Source organism: Anguilla anguilla, chromosome 5 (assembly GCF_013347855.1).
Source record: "Anguilla anguilla isolate fAngAng1 chromosome 5, fAngAng1.pri, whole genome shotgun sequence".
Classification (NCBI taxonomy): Eukaryota; Metazoa; Chordata; class Actinopteri; order Anguilliformes; family Anguillidae; genus Anguilla; species Anguilla anguilla.
This window is the reverse complement of record NC_049205.1, coordinates 51,611,301-51,630,247: the sequence shown is the minus strand read 5'-3', so window position 1 is coordinate 51,630,247 and position 18,947 is coordinate 51,611,301. Positions and strand designations below refer to the sequence as shown.

Sequence of the window (18,947 nt, the reverse complement as noted above, 5' to 3'; positions counted from 1 at the left end):
GCAAAATAATTTTTACTCTTAATTTGTCAGGTTTTTCCACATATAATGGAATAATGGAAATTCTGACTAATCTAGTGACCTCCTATACAGCAGCCCGGTTTCAACATTTGACCGATAGATGTCTGCAAGTTCTTTCACTGTTCTTTGGGTAAAATGTTAAATTTAATTTAAAGGTCACTTCTAAAACTGTGGTCCCATAAGAGATATGAAACACGTATTTGATTAAAATGACTTTGTTATTATTAAAATATGGTGTATACACTTAATCGTGACATAATTGGTCCGAATATATGTAATACGTCGGCCATATCCATTTGGGAACTGAAATCAGATGATGGCAACCACATTTCTAATTAAGTGCCGGGCCCTAAAATGAGGGAAACCTGTGATGTGTGATTTAGAAGTGCTTTGGATTTGGAAATGTGCATTGAGGGGGGCCATAGCTTGAGCTCTGCCTGGCACCCGAGAATTCCTAGTTCTAAACATGTCCTTGGACACGCACAAATACACACACAGGTCCAAAAAGAAGCTGCCACTAGATGTCGCCATTGATCTGTTCTGCCCTGGGATCAGAGCTGTAGTTCCTAGACTGTCTTTGACATGCCAGCGTAATCCTCTGTCACTAAGTCAGAAACACAGACTGTTGTCGGCCATATGCTTCACAAGGAGCTGCCTGTACTTGCCAGACACAATGGTGCTCAAATGCATGATATCTGTATGGTGAAAGCTCTCACTGGGTACCTCCCTCCATGCTGGTATTCCTGCTTCCGCCATCAGACATTTGCTGCTCATCCAGAACGCTGCCGATCATCTGAGCTACAAAATCCCTAGTCTCAGCCCTGTCACTCCCCTTCTCATCTTCTTTCATTGACTGCCTATGTCAGCTCATATCAAATTTGAAACCTTGGTGCTAGCCTACCAGGCAGCTAAAGGACCAGCTTCATTATATCTTCAAAAGGTCATCAGACTCAACATACCTACCACACCCCTCCGTTTTTCCACCTCTGGGTGACTGGTACCCCCCCCCCCCCATCCCCCCCCTCAATGTCCCTGCACTTCTGGGTCATGTTTCCAGTCTGTTATGGCCCCCGGAGGTGGGGTGAGTATCCCAGTGCAGTCAACACAGCAGAAACCCTGCCCATCTTCTGACACAGACAGACTCACCTCTTCAGATTGCACCATGGCTCCCCCGACCCCCTTTAAATATATGTTTTTTTTCTATTTTCTTTCCTTGAATTTCCTTTTACGTAATTTTATAGATATACCTGTGTATTCGTACCTCCTTTTGTTACAATACAAATGTTCATCTGTCAGGTTAATATTGCACTTAGTGATTATAGGACCTCTGTGCCTCGGTAATACCGCATTTCTGTAGTCCTGAGAGTAACATTGATGTTCTCCATTACTGCTTGTTGCCCTGGATAAGAACATTTTGAAAGCAGGAAAGAACATCCTGGTTTCCTCTGTTTTAAATCACATGCTGCATTTTACAAACAGTGGGAAATAAAAAATAGTTGGACATTTAGGCAGATAATATATACCTGTATATTGAGCCTCTGAAAATTCCTGAAAGGATTTTTATCTCTGGTCTGCATATTGTAATGGGTATTGGAGTCTCAGAACCGGTGAAGTTATGTATTACTTCTAGTTCGGGTCTGCGTCACTGGAATGATTTGTAGTTCTCTTGAGGGCTTAACTGAATCTGAAAGGTATTTAAAAAACTCCTGTTCAGATCTATTTGGATGCAGTCTTTTTCCTCGTTTAGTTTTGTTTCTGGCTCTGAGTACTGCTGAAAGGTTTTCTTCACGAAATGAAGGCTCAGTGAAGGATGAGACATCCAGGTGCGAGTGTCACTCATTGCAGTGATAGACTTGAGTCCTGTGGCCCTGAGACGACCCTGCATTTCATGGTGCTGTTGGGCACTGCTGTTTGTCTCTGATGCTCCCAGGGTCTCCGCCCCACTACTGGTGCTGGTCAGCGACACTGTTTCTGGAGAGGGGATGGGGAATGGAGAATCCCACAGGTTCACTGGCATTTCAGAAGGGCAACATTTGACTGCACGCACAGATGACTCCATGCGTGATGACTCCATGTTTGGTCACAAGAAAGAACAGGAAGATGGAGATGAACAGACATGAGACAAAAGTGCTGAAGGCTCTCCCTCTGCAAGATTGTCTCAATCGTGTACACACATGACTGTCAGTGACACATCATCCAGGAATGTGACACATCAAAATTGAATGCAAATCAAACACATTTATGCCTTTATTGGCATTGTTTTTGTGTGCTTGGCCTTTATTCAACTCACATACCTCAAGGCATTGTCTTGCATAATAAGGGAACTGGGAGTTCAAATCTAGGTCCCTGTTGAGCTCAACTTTTCCCATAAAGTATTACAGACAATTGTCATTGCTGGAATCCATTTGAATTGTTCAAATGCAAACACATGTGCCACTATTCGCAAATGTCTGACAAAATGTTTTAAAATATAAAAAGAGTGATTAGAAATATATAGTGTTGTGACTGTGAAAACCCTTACATCACAGCAATTATTTATAGATTCTTCCAAATTGCATGGGGAGGGGAGTTTTGAGACCTCAGAAACTCTTAACAGGTGTCCCCCAGGGTCCTTTCTTTGGTCCCCTCTTCTCTCTCTATACCATGTCTCTTGGCCATGGCCAGTCTTATCATTCCAATACTGATGACGCACAACTCTCCTCCGCATACATTGATCTTGACAATAGTATTGGCTAAAACTGAGATATTCTATTTCCCAGCTAGGTTATCTTGTCTGCTGGACCAATCCTTAACTCTGGAAGGCACCACAGTGTCACCTTCCTCTTCTACTAGCAGTCTCAGAATGGTTCTGAACAAAAAACTGTCCCTCTCTGAGAACATCATGGCAGTTTTTCTTGCATGCAGAATCTTTCTGTACAACATCTGGAGAATCTGTCCCTTCCTCAGCACCTACTCAACTCAGCTTTTAGTCCAGATCATTGGACTACTGCAACTCCCTCTGTCCTGTTGATTGCTGTGTTAATATTGTACATGGTGATTATAAATGAGTCTCTGTGCCTCCTTGGTGATACTGCATTTTAGTATTAGAGAGTAACGCTGATGTTCTCCACAACTGTTTGCTGTTCTATTTTTGTGTGTTCAGCTGCTTTTAAGTTTAAGAACAGATTTTTGACTGCATTATTCAAATTGAGGGGTATAAAAATAGGGAATGCAGTCCTATGGTCTGCATTCAAGGATGCGTGTAGCTTGCACATAGTCATAACGTGTGACTTTGGCACCTCAGGGTTGAGGTGCATTAACTTGTCTTAAGACATCACTGCTATGTCTCAGTGACTTCATTCCTCAAGCTCGACATTCCAGAATAAGGAAAAAAAAAAAAATAAAAAAAAAACCACACTCATGGCCTGACATTGACATGTAGTCTCCAAATCTTAATATCCGTAACCGGTCCATTTGAATCCTCTCCAGCAGATTTTCATCAAAATGGATCTGGATTGGAAACATTCTTCCAGCCCCGTCTGGTATAGAGTAAATCTCTTACAGCTGTGGATTGGGTTGGCCAAGTTTCTGGTCGAGATGTCTTCCCAAAGTGACTTCATATCATTGCACTCCGTGTGTCCCATGTCAGGAGTCGGGAGGTGACAGTTGCTAACAATAGAGAATGAATGAAATGAGAGTGCCGGCCGCCTTACGGATGAGTGTAATCCAGTGCGACTCTCAAAAGCCCGCACTACGTCCTCTTTTTGGTTTTTGAAACCAAAAAAGTGAGGTCATCAGTTTCAGCTATATATTAAACACAGCCTTGTGTTCAGAAATATTTATTATCTGTGAGTTGAAAAGGTGGAATGAGAGGGGAATGTGGGTCAAGTCAGAAAAAAAGCCTCTACTTTTATGATTTTCATTGTCTCTGTAGTTGAAAAAACTGACCCGCAAACCGCACCATAAAAAGTTACTAACCCACGGATATTTAATATAGTATCATGTAAGCGGTCTCTTTTTGACTGCGTTCTTGTGTTTCTTAAAGGGAATGGAATTCAAGGCATGGGGATCTTCACTGCGTTTGTTGAACCGGAACAGATGTGTTTTGATGGCCCCCAAAAGTGCGTTGCAAGCTCTAATGTGAATCACTTGTGAGTCCACGTTACGGTCCGCATTACTCGCATTACTGATGCGCTTCATTAATGAAAACAGCCACAGAGAGATGGCCGTTTGGGTGGGAAGGATTTATACAACCACAAGGTCTTCACAGCTCATTCATTCTGATTAGAGAGGATATTGAATGCAGGTTATTTTTAGTCCCTTAAATTCCACGATAAGAGCTTGCATATGGGATGGCTCCCTGGTAAAGTAAATATGACCATCCTTCTATTAGTGCAAATAGCCATAACCCTACAGGCATTTCCATGAACCAACAGAGGTAATGCTTAAGTTGTGATAGGGCTTTGAGGTCGTACTGAAGATGACCTGATATTTGATGTTTAGGAACGGTCCAAAATAACGGCTCAAAAAATGAAACATTAGAATCCACTAATAAGAAAGGCAGAGACATGGATAGGTCATTATTTCTGTAGAAACACTATCGCTGGATTAGTACAACTGATTATTTGATGACCAGAGGGCAGAATCTAGGAATTTCAAGGCAACATCTGAAGAAACTACTTTAAAGGTATTCTAAGATGAATCCTTTGGGAGATGTTTGGAATTGTTGCAGAACTACGAAAATTGGATGCAGGCTTCTCAAGCGCAGCCATGTGTCCCCCCGAAGCCTCTTCCTATAAATCCAGCAGGATTCCCACTTCCGCCCCCATCGCTCCCCCCGTGGGCGGGGGTGCTAATCCACTACTCCGGCTAAATCAGGAACGGACTGCCAGCGCCCGGCTCTCCAGATGTGACTCAGCTCTGCACCTGCTCTGTTTGTAAGACTGCTGGGAAAAAGGAGGCGGGTTGCAGAAACATCCCAGAAACCGGAACTTCCATCTACAGACTCCCCGGAACTCTTCCTCCTCTGGAGGGGGATCCTCTGGGAATCAGGCGGCCCAGCCTTGCTGGCGCCGGCGGGTTCGGGTTCCCGTCCCACTCAGACGCTCGTTGTTGGAAGTGAGACGCGCTCGCTGAGTTTGGCCCGCGCGCGCCAGCGGCACGGGCAATTACACTCCGGCGGTTTCCCCTTACCTGGCAGGGGGAGAAGGAGACGCCTCATTGCTGCGGGGGAACAGGAGGAATAAAGCACGGTGTGGGCAAACCCCAGTCTCCGTCAGGCTGATCCGTTTAGCATGACGCAACAGAGTCACGCCGCTGCCACGGGCATCGGCCTTCACTCCCAAACCGCACTTTTATCTGGAGCGCTGCAGTCAGATTGTTCGCTTGGGGGTCAGTTTACTGGGGTGTTTTCTTCGGCGCCTTTGTTTCTGACTGGCGGCTCTCGTTCGGCATTTGGACGCCGTTTCCTGCCTAGCCGAACACAATACAAGGCATTATCAAGGAAAGAAACGGGGGGGGGGGGGGGGGGGGGGCGGAAGCAAGCAGGGTGCTGAGTCGCTCAACTGTAGCTCGCACCGCACTCCCATAATTGTTCTAGGATGGGATCAGGTTTGCAGTGCGATTCCATATCTGCGCTCTCCACAGGTGATGGATGGTGGGACTGCAGAGGAAAGGGGGAAGGGTCCCTTGCCTGGTGCTAGATGGCATCACTCTGGGGTTGCAGGCATTTGGATTGAATAGGCTGGTACCGGCAGAGTAACCAGGAACCCTGGCCTCTGCTATAGCTCATAGTAAAGCCTCCTCCTTGTTGGGCTAGAGGGTCGTGGCTGGTTCCAGAACATGGCCGTTGTCATGGTAAAACCATTTACTGTCCATTTTATAAGGTTATATACCACAGGTGTCCTCCTTGCGTCATGTGAGATTAGTCTTAGCATGGTGGTGGCACATTTTATCTTAGGTTACATTAATATTTGTGAGGAAAGCATGGCATAAATGGGCCCAGGATCGCTGACGCCACAGAGTCCAGTCATAGAGAGAGGTGGTGGTGCCTGGAAGACGGCATGAAGCTTGTCATTAGGCCAATATGAAACGCTACTCTGGTTTAGGAAGCAGACAAGGCGCCTGACTGCGTAACAGCAGTAACCTACGAAGGCTTTTATTAGGAAGAGAGGTTCTGTGTCCACTGGTTTAAGCCATAGGCTGCTCAACTGTTGTACAGCCATCAGGGAACTTCAAGAGGTTGCAAATGCAGCTCCCAGATGGGACACTAAACTGAATTGCTTAAGGATATATACAATTATAGAAATACACAGCATGTTAAATGCTGAGCAGAGGGAGCCACATATTTTAAGAAATTTCTAACAGTATCAGTGCCAAGTTAACTGGGATAAGCAACCAGACCAGTGTATTCTTTGTGAAGAGAAACCATACGAGTGCCAAGTTTTGTAACTGTTTATTATTCTTTTTATTGTTACCAAGAGAACACTGAAGATGAACATATCTCAACACTGACTTCACTCCTACTGTTTGATAGGGTTACAACAGAGGCACCTACACAGCTGTTTGGGGGAAAAGACAGGAGGGTAAGAGTAGAGTGAGAAATATGTGTATGCGGGCGATGTGCCCTCTCTTAAAAAGATCCTCTGTGGGTTTGCACATTATGTTCATGATCAGGCATTCTGGAACAAAGTTACGGTGGCACCCTTGTCTGGTGAACGAGGTGGATCCTGTTGAATTCTGGGAATAATGATGGTGGACCCGTTAAATATGAGAGTTTAGTTTACAGGACATGGTCGGAAGCTGTAATCCAGAGTAGTGTAAGTATTCTAGTGTGTAAATACGTTTGTTTTGTGCCAAGACGTTCTTGCACTCAACAAATCCCCGCAATATAAGAAGTTTCAAGAGGTTTCATGTTTTTCCGATGAACCTTTTTTGACCGTTACTTTTTATACCGCAAAAATATCACATAATATACTAGCAGCTTAACAATACCCTTGGACTTTGAAAGGACAGAATAAAAAAGAAGACGCCTCAGTATGATGCTTTATTTATTGTCTCTGTAGCACAGAATCACCACAGAATAAAACCAAGAGAGATCCACACAAACTGATTTAATAAGTTTTTTTTCCCTCAAAGACAGCTTTTCTGCAGTCATTTCACAGGGTGGAACGGCACATTCAAGTACTACAAGTTCACTTTGGGAAAATTAGTGTCGCAGTTAGTGTCAAAACACAATGCATAGACAGTGAGTTAACAACATTCTTGGAGTCAGTTTTTTCCCTCAAACCACATTAAACAGTTATTAAAATAAACCGGTTACTGTTCCTATTAACCTACTGGCCCTTAAGAACAAGTCATGGAATGAAAAAGGAATTGGAAAAGCTGTGTGCTTCCTGGCACACTAAATATAAAGACTCAATATTAATGTGTCAACAGAAAATATTGTTGATATAAACATAAAACCACACTGAAAACTTTTTTTTTTTTTACGGCAAAGCTGTAAGTGTTTCTGTTCAGTTAAAATTAAACAACAACCTGTCGGATACAAATGTATAAAAAGTATAAAATGCCACTGTGGAAAATGTACATATGTAACAATATTCTGCTCTCGGCCAAGTACAACAGATGTTTTTTAATACATATTTTAATTTACAACACAGGGAATGAGAAAGAAATGTAAGTGAATTCACAAATAACAAAACAGAAAACCCAACAAAATCAGTTACTGTAATGCAAATACAAAATGTCAGAACATATTCCAAACTTTAGTGTGCAAAGACTTCTCTCCACTATTTAAATGTAGAAACAGCTGATAAGAACATAACACTTACATAAACAAATGTGTTGCTGGTATTTTCTTAGTTATTAAACCTAATATCTATAGAATGCATATTGCAGGGTTAAGTGCATTTTAGTGCATTCATAGTAAGATTTCGGGCCTTTTTTTGGTTCACATTCAAGCAGCAGTATGATTTCTTTTTACTAAAACATCTAAATTAGGTTTCTTGAATTGTGTGTTTTTCAAAAATACATTTTTGTACATTTGACCCACAGTTAATGTCCAGTGCTACTCCAGTTTGCTCATTTGCATTTTTAAATTGGATAAGCTACTCTTTGTAGTTAGTGCAATACGTGCTCACGCTCCCTGTAGAGGGCGGAGTTCCTGGTCCTTGGAGGTCAGAAGAGTTTTCAGACACTGCCACGCCCGGCCTACATGCTCTCTTCCGATCACACCTGAACTGCAGGCCGTGCACGGTCAGGCATCTGAGATGCAGCTCTGGATCCTGTCCAGCCACTGCTGGGCACTCTGAGCGTCTGGAGCACAGAAGTTGTACGTGCGCTTGGTTGTCTTGAGCTGAAACGACGGGAAAATTGTCGCCCCGGTTAGGAGAGCTGCAGAAAAGTGGTGTGACTATACATTTTTTTATTCCGTATTTTTCTCTTCCCCAGTTCAATGCCCAACCACAACTGTTTGTTGTAACATCCTCTTTCAGTTCTACAGGGTGTGCACACCAGCATGCACATCCTGTGTCAGTTCTGAAGCGTGTGCACACCAGCATGCACATGCTCTGTCTGTTCTGCAGGGCATGCACACCAGCATGCACATCCTCTGTCAGTTCTACAGGGCATGCACACCAGCATGCACATCCTCCGTCTGTTCTGCAGGGCATGCACACCAGCATGCAGAACCTCTGTTGGTTCTGCAGGGCATGCACACCAGCATGCACATCCTCTCTCTGTTCTGCAGGGCATGCACACCAGCATGCACATCCTCTGTCAGTTCTACAGGGTGTGCACACCAGCATGCACATCCTCCAAACCATGAGCAGGCAGAGCCTACTTGATTTAATCCACAAGCTGTGCATTTACTGTTGTGGCTGGCTGCACGGTGCAGATCACAGGTGCCTGGCAGACCACAGGGCTCATTATGTCCTAGTAAAAGGCCAATTATGTGCCAATCACCCAGCAGGATGCCTGGCCACAGTGTACTGCGATCAGCCTCGGCCCTAAGAACAAATACCATGGAAGGACTGCCAGGAATAGCTCCAGTAAGGGTGTAAATGGATCAGTTGACAGGGGCTGTGTATCGTGGTGGCTGCTCGTGATCAGTGTAGCAGTAGAGGAATGATGAGAACTCACATCGAAGAAGGCCTTCTCGCTGATGTGTTTGGGGGCCCCCATGGTGGGCGTGGCAGAAAGGACAGACTCCACCTCCGCCAGATCGATGTGGCCTCTGCAGGTGGTGTCTTCGCCCGTATCGTAATACCTCATCTGAACACGGACACGGTTTAGCCAGCAGTGAGCATAGCATTACCTCAGACATTACACAAGCTTTCCTTTAAACAAACAGACCAGCTGAAGCAACCTGACTGCATGCTTACTTGGTGTTTGGTAACGTCCAAAACAAACCACCGAGGCTTCCACCCTTTCAGCAAAGCTCCCCGCTTGAACAGGACTCCCTCATATGACCTAGAATTAAAAAATCAACAGCCGCTTGTTATCGTGTTGCTCAACCCTCTTACAGCAGACGTATGGAAGCTGGCGGTCTTGTTTGATTTCGACAGTACCTGTTCTCCTCGTTCTTGGGGGTGAACTGGTTGTAGAGTGTGGCAGCCCTCCGATTGACCCCGTTGGTGGCGTTGGGGGTGTGGCTCTGGCTCAGGGTGCTGTCGGGTAGGTGCAGCATGGAGTGCCGCTGGAATGACTGCAGGCTGGGGGAGGGGCTCAGGCCAGAGAGGGCCACAGACTGCTTCCGGAGCTGCAGCACACACACACACACACACACAGAGAGCACTGTGTCATTGAACCCAGTAACCACAACCCACCATTTGAACCAGCCACTCTGGAGCCCAGAAAGAACTGTATTTCAATCAAACCACGAGTGCTGTCCAGCATGACTGTGAAATCAGCCACAGTGAAATGTGATTATAGCCGGCCCCACACTCACACTGCTCTCTTGCTTCAGATCTTCCTTTATACTGGCTTTCACCCTCTCCAGAGTCACCTGCCACTGCTCAGGCCACTGGTTCAGCTCAGTCTCCAGCCGCTCGATGTCCTGAAACCCATTCACACACTACTTTGAGAGGGAGGAAAAATCCAAGCCATGCCCCTTCAGAAGACAGAAAAACAAAACTGCCCCCCATTGGTCTCTGTCAATTTCCCTTGTGCACTTCAACCAGATGGACAGGGCTGCTGATATAAGTTTTTTTTCCTTTCATACTCAGAAGAAGAAGAGTATTTCCCAGAAGCCCCTGAACAGGAACCGGGGAAGCGGGAGACTCACGGACAGGAGCTTGGTGATGGCATCGGGCTGGGCGTGGCCCACACTGCTGTAGCAGGGCCAGATGATCCTCCTCTTTTTGGAGGCGATGGCGGCCCCCTCCTCAGCGCCGTCCGGCCTGCCTGCGATCAGCCTCCAGTCGTAGGAGGGCCCGGTGGACAGCGTCTCCCCGCAGAAGTAGTCCCATCTGCTCAGGCTGGGGATGCCGATGCAGGGCTTCAGCACTGGCTGCATCCCAGACCAACCAGAAAAACAGATAAATAACACTGAGTAATGACTGAGTAATGGTGTAATCTTTCTTCAAAGACATTTGAGCGCAAACAGCGGTCCAAACTGCCGCGCTCAAGGTCACGTTCGACCACAAACACCTTGTTTGTTTTGGAGGGGACCCGTGAGAGAGAGAGGAACGGCACTTGAGAAGCCGGCATCACAGAGCGTCTTTTCCCCCCGCTGGCTGCCGGAACCTTCCCAGGCTCTCTGGCCGCCCTGGAGATGCGGCTGGCATGGCCGGAGACGCGAGGGGAGGAATGCGGGCCTCGGCGTGCAGCCGAAACTCCGCGTCCCGGATCGCTCACCAGCACGAGAAGCACAAACGCCCCGCGTGTTTACCCCGCTCGGCGCGGTGATTTATCGCCACTGGAGTACGGGTGAAGCCACTGCCGGCCAGCGGCAAAATCATTTCAAAATTCATCTGGACAAAATCTCTCCCAACACATCCCCTTTGGGCTTGTTTTGATGTTAGTACTTCAGGAGAGGTGAATCTTCAGCAATTGCTGCCAATATAATGAATTACAAACAACGCTACACTGTGCAATAGTTCAGAAAGAGGAGATTCTTATTTTGAACCAAGGCTTTGCCTTGAAGCCTAAAAACTGATACGCTACCAAGGTCCTCCAGGGTTCACAGAAGCCTTCTTGGCCCACAGTTTGCTTTTGTTGTCACTGACAGCAACTGAAAGCAACTGTGTCCTCTTCTCATACAAACTAGCCAGAAACCTATTAATTTTGGACATAGCACTTTTTGTTGCCAAATTGCTGACATTTCAAAGACACGAACTTGGAGACGTTTTCAGAACATTCGGAATCTCACACCACTGGAGCTTGCCCAGGTGCTACATCTCAATGGAAAGCTCAGTCCAGCTCCAGTACACACATGTTGGGGAAACATGATGAGCTCAGACCGATCCTGCAGCATCGTACCTCTGACTCAGAGGGGCTGTACAGGTAGTTAAAGAACAGGGGGCTTCTCTTATGTATCCTGTTGATGAATTCCCAGATGCAGATCCCTCTCTTGGCCTGCTTGTCTCCCTTGTCCTCAAACAATGTCCCTTGGAGGAAACAAACACACAAGAGGGAGCCTGTTCAACAAAACACCTCCATGATACACACCATGCACGTTTCAGCCAGGACATCATTAAGAAATAATAACCAATGCAGCGCATCTAAACGTAACAGAAATCTAAGTATTTTAAATGGAAATTAATTCTGCAACCCATCAAGCAAAGGATAGAATTTCAGCAACAAATATTATACACAGTTAACGTTACACAAATGATTTACCATGTTCAAGGCGTTCATAGTCGGAGTCCAGGAGAAAGTTCTTGAAACGGTTTGACACATATTGGTAGGCCAAGAACTTCAGGTAATATTGATTGAACTCAAACTCCAGAGGGTACTGGTTGTGTAACTGAAACGAGACACATCATTAGTACAGTCTTCTGGTCCCCTACTGCCAGCTTGATTGTTTTGGCTACAGACGATTTAGCATTTTTCTGCAAAAATGATGAAATGGAGGCAAGAGTGCGAAGTTCGGTGACATCATTTTTCAGAGCAAAAGGCAAGTTATTTTTCCAGCTGTTTGCAGAGGCTGAACTGAAATTTTTTTTTCTCGGTCATATTCACATTTAGGCCACCTGGACATATTGGCAAAAACAGCAGAAGTTTCTAGCATGACTGCCTTCTATTTCTGGACCCGTCCAATTAATTTTGTTTGTTTTTCACCACTTAAGGTCTGCAACAGGCATTCCAGTTTCAAAAGGCCGAAACTATGTGTTATTGTAAATTCAGGGGACAGAGGCCAGGGGGTTGGGGGTGTTTTGGAAGGGGGGTGGACAGAAGAGACTTAATTTCCCCCTGCCTCCATAGAAACCAGGAGAACTCGCTACAAAAAACCCCAAAAACTTTTCCCAGCCATTGTGTATTATCAGAAAACACACAGAGAGAGGGACATCTCATTTAGGGGGTGGTGGTTAATGGGGTGGTGCTGGGGGTGGCCTCTCATTTAGGGGGTGGTGGTTAATGGGGTGGTGCTGGGGGTGGCATCTCGTTTCGGGGGTGGTGGTTAATGGGGTGGTGCTGGGGGTGGCATCTCGTTTCGGGGGTGGTGGTTAATGGGGTGGTGCTGGGGGTGGCAGCAGGGCGCAGCTTGCCTGGTGCACGCAGTCCAGGAACTGCAGGAAGATGGGCGTGAAGCCGCTGCCCTGGCTGCTGGGCGTCAGGGCGCTGCGCTGGCTGAACTTGTGGCCGAAGGACAGCCACTCCTTCTCCAGCAGCACCTGGAAGCCCTCCAGGGTCCTGTAGAAGGGGTCGCTCAGCAGCTGCACCAAAGACACCACCTGGGGGACAGCGGACACACAGATCAGGGTAAACACCGCTGGCCTCTCAGAGATTCCACCTGATGCGACAGCTCTAGAGTGTGAGTCCTGGGCTGCACTGGCCAAGACTCCCCCCTCTGTGGTTTAAAGGGTTAAACACTTCAGTGGACAGAACCTGCTGGTGGACAGGACAGCTCTATTTTACACCTGCGCTGACAAGCCCAATGTTTCAATTTAAATTTTAACCTGTAATAAGAGGACAGCTTTGTTTTTTTTTTTTACTTCTTCCAATGAGCACCTTCTCAATTAGTACACATCGCATTTTTAATACCCAAGCGGAATTGTGTTTTCTTGTCTTGACCTTCTGAGGTTTGTTCTTCCTGCTGTGGCACCAGCAGGTGGCTCTGTCTGCCCCTATTCTGCTCAGAGTCCTGGGGCCCAGCAGTAACGACACACACGTCTCTGCTGAATGGTGAGTCAGGGTCCAGGGAGCCAATGATGGCTGTTACTGTCTGCGAGGAAGCAGGTTACACACACACACAGCATTCACACACGCACACACACGCGCGCACGCATGCGCGAGCACGCACGCACGCACGCACGCACGCCCGCACGCACACACACACCCAGCATGCACAGATCACTATCTGAACACACACACAAACACATCGGGGACGGCCAGCGGTACCTGTGTAGTGATGTCCCATCCATCCTCCAGACTCAGCATCACTGAGGATCCACCATCCAGCAGCCCGGCCAGGATCACGGCCAGCTGCAGGATCTTATGAAGCTGTGGAGGATGGGTCACACACTCAAACAAAAAGCATTCACTCTGCAGGTACCTGTAAACCCACAGGGCCCTGGAGCACAGGACAGCAGACACACTGGCTCTTTACTGCACTTCTGTTATTATTTTCATCTGCAGGAGATGAGACTGACTGGAGTTTCTCTTGGGAAAGCGACGGTAAATACGAGGGAGTCTAACATTGAGGAAAAACAAGCTCAATGTCCTGAGAAATGAAAATAAACAACTGTGTGTAGATCCTTCTCACGAGTCTGGACCATAGTGGGCTTAAAGAGCCTCAGGGCACTGGCACTGCAGTGTGAGAGGCGAGAGCAGGACTCCACTCACCTGAGTGATCCATTCAGACTCCTCCATGGCCTTGAGGAAGGAGTCCTCGGTATCGGAAGGGGTGGAGCTGGGCACGCACGCCCGCAGAAGCTTCTTGAACGCGCCTTTCACCTGCCGAGCGTCGGCGAATTCCACCGACACCAGTTCGCAGTTCATAGACACGTCCAGCTTGAAGCCCTTCCAGAAAGAAAAACAAACCGCACGGTTAGCTAAGACTGTACATTCCACACAGAAGGACTAATTCCTGGTTTGATACTGACAGCTGGTCTGTCAATAATGCCACGGATTAGAGTCTGAAAGATGATCAGTGTGAGCTTGATTGATTGATTTTATTGGCTGAACGTACTCATAACTAGCCAATGACTACACAATGTCCAAAAACCGAGGAGAACACAAAGTAATGGGGAACGGTGATCAATGGACCTTGACATTTCCTCTACGGGACATACAATATAGCATCTTACCTACATTACATACACATACAGGTCTCAGTATCAGGCTTACATAAGATGTTCAGAATTCCACTAAGCTCCAGTGAGTCATCTTGCTGAAACGATTTGGCCAACATATGGAGTCATACAGTTAATTGACTCGGAAAAAAAACGCAGCATGCAGAAAAAGCCCCGGTTGCAGGGGGCGGGAGGGAGAGGAACATGTTGAGCAGAAAACTTTTGGAATCGGAAAAGAATTCCGTTGCTTTCGAAAATGGACATCTGCCAGCGAAGGCAGCACATGCAGCTGGTAACCACGGCGATTTCATATTTATTTAGAGATCCGTCCTGCCAAAGAAAAGAGTATCGGTTTCACATTCAACCGCATGTCGTACCGCTCTCTCGGAGAACGCATAAATTGTGTATAGTTTCTGACAACTGAGAATATTGTGACCAAAGCAGAATGTTCTTCTACAACCCTAATATATCAGGTAATACTGTCAGAAAAGTGGGAAAAAATTAGCAAATTGACATGTCTTAGACATCCACGCAAGTTCAGATGATCCATAGCCAGCTGAAATGATTTTCTAAACACTGGTGACTAGAAAGGAACCATGGAGCAGAGTTCCTGCAAGCATAGATTCTGTACATTACATTACATTACAGCCATTAAGCAGATGCTCTTATCCAGAGGGACTTACACAACTTTCTACATTTTCATTTACATTGCACCCATTTATACAGCTGGATATATACTGAAGCAATGCAGGTTAAGTACCTTGCTCAAGGGTACAACGGCAGTGTCCTACCTGGGAATCGAACCAGTGACCTGTATGTTATAAGACCGGCTCCTCACCCATTATACTACACTGCCGCCCCATTCTAACCCTGTGGTTACTGTTGTAATACGTGGTGTGGCCCGTACCCTGAGGTGCGACTTCTCTCCGAAGATGTAGAAGGCGGCCTGCTGCTTGAGCAGCTTGGCCTGCAGGTGCTCGCCGTCTGCAGGAGGCGGTGGATCCTTCCCAGCCAGCCTGGCTCCCACCTCCACAATAGCAGGGTTATGGTTGAAACGGCTACTGGAGCGAAGGCTCGCCCATACACCTACAGGGGAGAGAGACTGTTACAGCAGCTGGACTGCACAGACACAGTTTGTACAGTACAGCTGTTGTAACATACATACATATGTACATACATGTAAGCTTACATTTATGTAGTGCTGATAATTTATTTAGTGCTGATCATGTTATTTTGTGATCTTTTGTAACTGCTAAGAACACAGTATTTTTGACAATGGCAATGCCCATGTGACAGGATATGATATTATAAAACCTCCTGTGCATGACCCCTGACCCTCTGACATGCATTTTTCAGATAAGTCTCTCTTATATATTTGATAAATGTTGATACTCTGGTAATGAAATAAATAACAGGTAGACGAAATCCTGTGCCATTCAGTGTACATCTCTGAAAATCAATGAAACTACTATTTTAAAACCTTTTATTTCATATAAGTAGTTATTGTATTACAACGCCATGACTTGGCGGAAGTACCAAAACAATTGCCTATTAAATGTGTTTACACAATGAGAGTCAGTCAGGGTAACCAAACTTCAGTATAACCAGAAAACAGTATATATACATATATTTGTACTTTAACCCACTGAGATAAGGATACCCTCAGTGTTACTAACATTCTGCTGACCCAGAACTGACTAACAGGAGACTGAACCTTAACCCACTAACACACAGCCACTATGTACTGACCAAGTACTAAAGGCACGAATGTCTGGCTCAGGGCATTACAACCGACTGACACATCACATTCCACATCGGCTGAAATGTGCTAACTGGCTGCTCTGGCTGAATAACAGCTGGGATTCTGTTTGCCGAAAGATCAAACTACTTGACGACACACACATCCTTCGTGAGAGGAAGGACCAACTGTGCATACTGTTCTGCCCAAAATGGCACCTACATGAATGACCGTGATGACAAAAAAGGTGAAGACGGTTTTAGCACCGGTACAGAGAACAGGACTGGGTAACGGATGAGGAGAGAATGCAAGGGGCGATCAAACACATTTTAGAAGTGTACCTTGATTTTGGGGTCTTCCCTTAGATGCAGGCTTTTGGTGTGAATGAGTGAATAGCTTATCCCTGTAACCCAGGACTGGGAGATCAGAGGTTTGGAGGCACAAGAGCGGGAGGGGGCAATGAAAAGAAAGATGAAATCACAGCAGAAATCATGGACATAGGCTCAAGCATAGTATGAACACTATGACAATATGAAAGCAAGGAAGAAAGAACATATTCACTGTATGCTTTTAACATAAAGTTTGATTTCACCCCAGTCAGAAGTTACAGAATTGCAAAAAGTGGACAGAGAACCTCAAAACCAAATCATGCAAAACTGATCAATCACACAAAGCAATGTGCATCATGCAAACTGACCAATCATATCAAGCAACATTTGTCCACATGCACCAAATAATAATGAGAAGCCTTAATGATTTTAGCATGGCTTCATTTTTACATTTCAAGGGATAGTGTAATCTGTATAATCCAAAGCAAAAATGAAAACACTGTCAGGAACCCCAGTTAGTATACATGAAAAAATAGTCAGTGTCTCAAAACTGAAAGGTAAGTCACGCACAATGATTAACAGGCAGGTCAAACAAACACAATAAGCCTTTAAATGACCATCTACACAATAAGCCTTTAAATGACCATCTACACAATAAGCCTTTAAATGACCATCTACACAATATGCTTTTAAATGACCATCTACATAATATGCCTTTAAATGACCATCTACACAATATGCCTTTAAATTGGTAGTGTGCTCTAGCCTGCAGTTGTAAAACATCACTGTGATTGTGTTACACTGAAAACTGGTGCTTATTCATAGCTATCACACACTGCAGTGCCTGAGAGGAAGAGTTGAGTAACGAGGTCCAAACCTTCATGCTTCCTTTACCGATGCCCCAGAAACCTGCAACACTAATACAGTCTTGGAAATCCAGGCCTGTCCGGAAGGGCTGTCTGCATTACAGAGACTGACTGCATCCTTCAAAAGATGCTCTAGACAGACCTGTCCCGAGCCCACCAAATAGACACCAAATATCTCAAGGTCACGATGTTTTGGTGTGCTGCAGTAAAATTGTTCTTTTATTGACTAAATACTAATGCCTGTCATGCAAACAGCATGAAGCAAACATGGGTAGTGATGCACAGCCACGACTAGCATGCAGGAAGGAAACTTCACCCGCAGTCTGTGACGTCCGTTTGAGTATCCGTGTTTGATGCCTTCTTTCGAACCTTAAAGAGTGGTATATTGAAATGGTACATTTTTCACGTCATCGGCAGGTCTATATCACCAATGTGAAATTGATTTGCCGGTAGATTCCTTTGTGGAAAACTGTCAGTTTAGCACACCACATGCGATCCCATACTCGAGCCCTGGGCCCCATCCTGGGGCGCCTCACGCTTTGCGTAAATTCACGATGTCAAATGTTTATGGAGCTGCGGCTTCCGAGGTTTAAACAGCCCGACTTCGAGGGCGGCCGGCGCGATGGCTGCACTTGACTGAGCGTAGTTTGTGGAATTTGGGATGTTTTCGGGGGAACATCTGCTCCTCTCAGCTCCGCAACCCGCTTCGGCAGAGGGTTCGAGGCTAGCCAAGACCAACAGCGACAGTGCGCTGGGACTGGAGCTAGGCCGCGCGTGGGGGAAGATCGCTTCCGTAAGCAGCTCGTGGCAGGGCCCATAGAAGAGGGGAATTCAAAACTCTTCAACCCAGAGGGATCATTTCAACTCAACTGGGGTGGGGGGGGGGGGGGGGGTGAGTGTATGTGTCCTTCAGATGACAAACAACCCACTGCCCTGGAGATCAAATCCAAAGGAGGTGCACTTCAGAAACATGACTCCACCATCTTGTATTCTAAGTAAATACAAGTATCTGGTGACAGGAGGCTGGCTGAGAAGGGAAAAGCTCACTCACCTCCTCTGGCGAAGCTGTTGGAGAAGGGCACGTCCAGGTGGACCGGGGTCACCTTCGGTATCCTCGTCATCCGCCTTTCACTACCTGGATCCGAGCCGCAGAAGCACAGGCCCAAAGAGAGAGACAATAGCGCTTCTTTACTAACTACGGACGAGGCAAACAGGCGCCCGTCATACACCCTTCAGTTATGTAATCACACCCCCATACGGCACTGCCAAAAACCATGATAATGGATATCAATCTGCAAGATTTGGCTACATTGTGCTAAATTACTGCAGAGTGGGCATTAAATGAGGTAAGGCGCTAGGTCGGACCGCCATGGAGTTGCATTACAGATATCTCGAGAAGCCAACACCGATCCCACCGTTTGATAAAGCCTTTGGCTGGGAAGTCAAAATCATGTTTCAGTGAGTCAATTGTATTTACCTTTCGCTGAACCCTTAGGCAAGGAGACACATAACCCCACCGGCTATGACGACCATTTTCATAAATCCTCCTATAAAGACTTTA

General features: G+C 46.1%; 1 protein-coding gene across 3 annotated transcripts in view; it reads right to left on the bottom strand.

Annotated features, from left to right (window-relative positions):
• Window positions 1-7,027: 7,027 nt before the first annotated feature.
• Window positions 7,028-18,947, bottom strand: part of sbf2 (SET binding factor 2) — a 108,866-nt gene continuing 96,946 nt past the window's right edge. For all 3 annotated transcript variants that reach the window (XM_035417970.1, XM_035417971.1, XM_035417972.1), the window contains 14 exons: window positions 18,438-18,521; window positions 16,533-16,607; window positions 15,361-15,539; window positions 14,005-14,181; window positions 13,561-13,662; window positions 12,708-12,893; window positions 11,839-11,965; window positions 11,479-11,606; window positions 10,283-10,507; window positions 9,947-10,054; window positions 9,567-9,757; window positions 9,381-9,468; window positions 9,139-9,270; window positions 7,028-8,353 (listed from right to left, as the gene is read on the bottom strand). In XM_035417970.1, coding sequence (XP_035273861.1) covers window positions 8,255-8,353; window positions 9,139-9,270; window positions 9,381-9,468; window positions 9,567-9,757; window positions 9,947-10,054; window positions 10,283-10,507; window positions 11,479-11,606; window positions 11,839-11,965; window positions 12,708-12,893; window positions 13,561-13,662; window positions 14,005-14,181; window positions 15,361-15,539; window positions 16,533-16,607; window positions 18,438-18,521 — 1,901 coding nt within the window. In that variant the 3' untranslated portion in view covers window positions 7,028-8,254. The remainder of the gene's footprint in view (window positions 8,354-9,138; window positions 9,271-9,380; window positions 9,469-9,566; window positions 9,758-9,946; window positions 10,055-10,282; window positions 10,508-11,478; window positions 11,607-11,838; window positions 11,966-12,707; window positions 12,894-13,560; window positions 13,663-14,004; window positions 14,182-15,360; window positions 15,540-16,532; window positions 16,608-18,437; window positions 18,522-18,947) is intronic.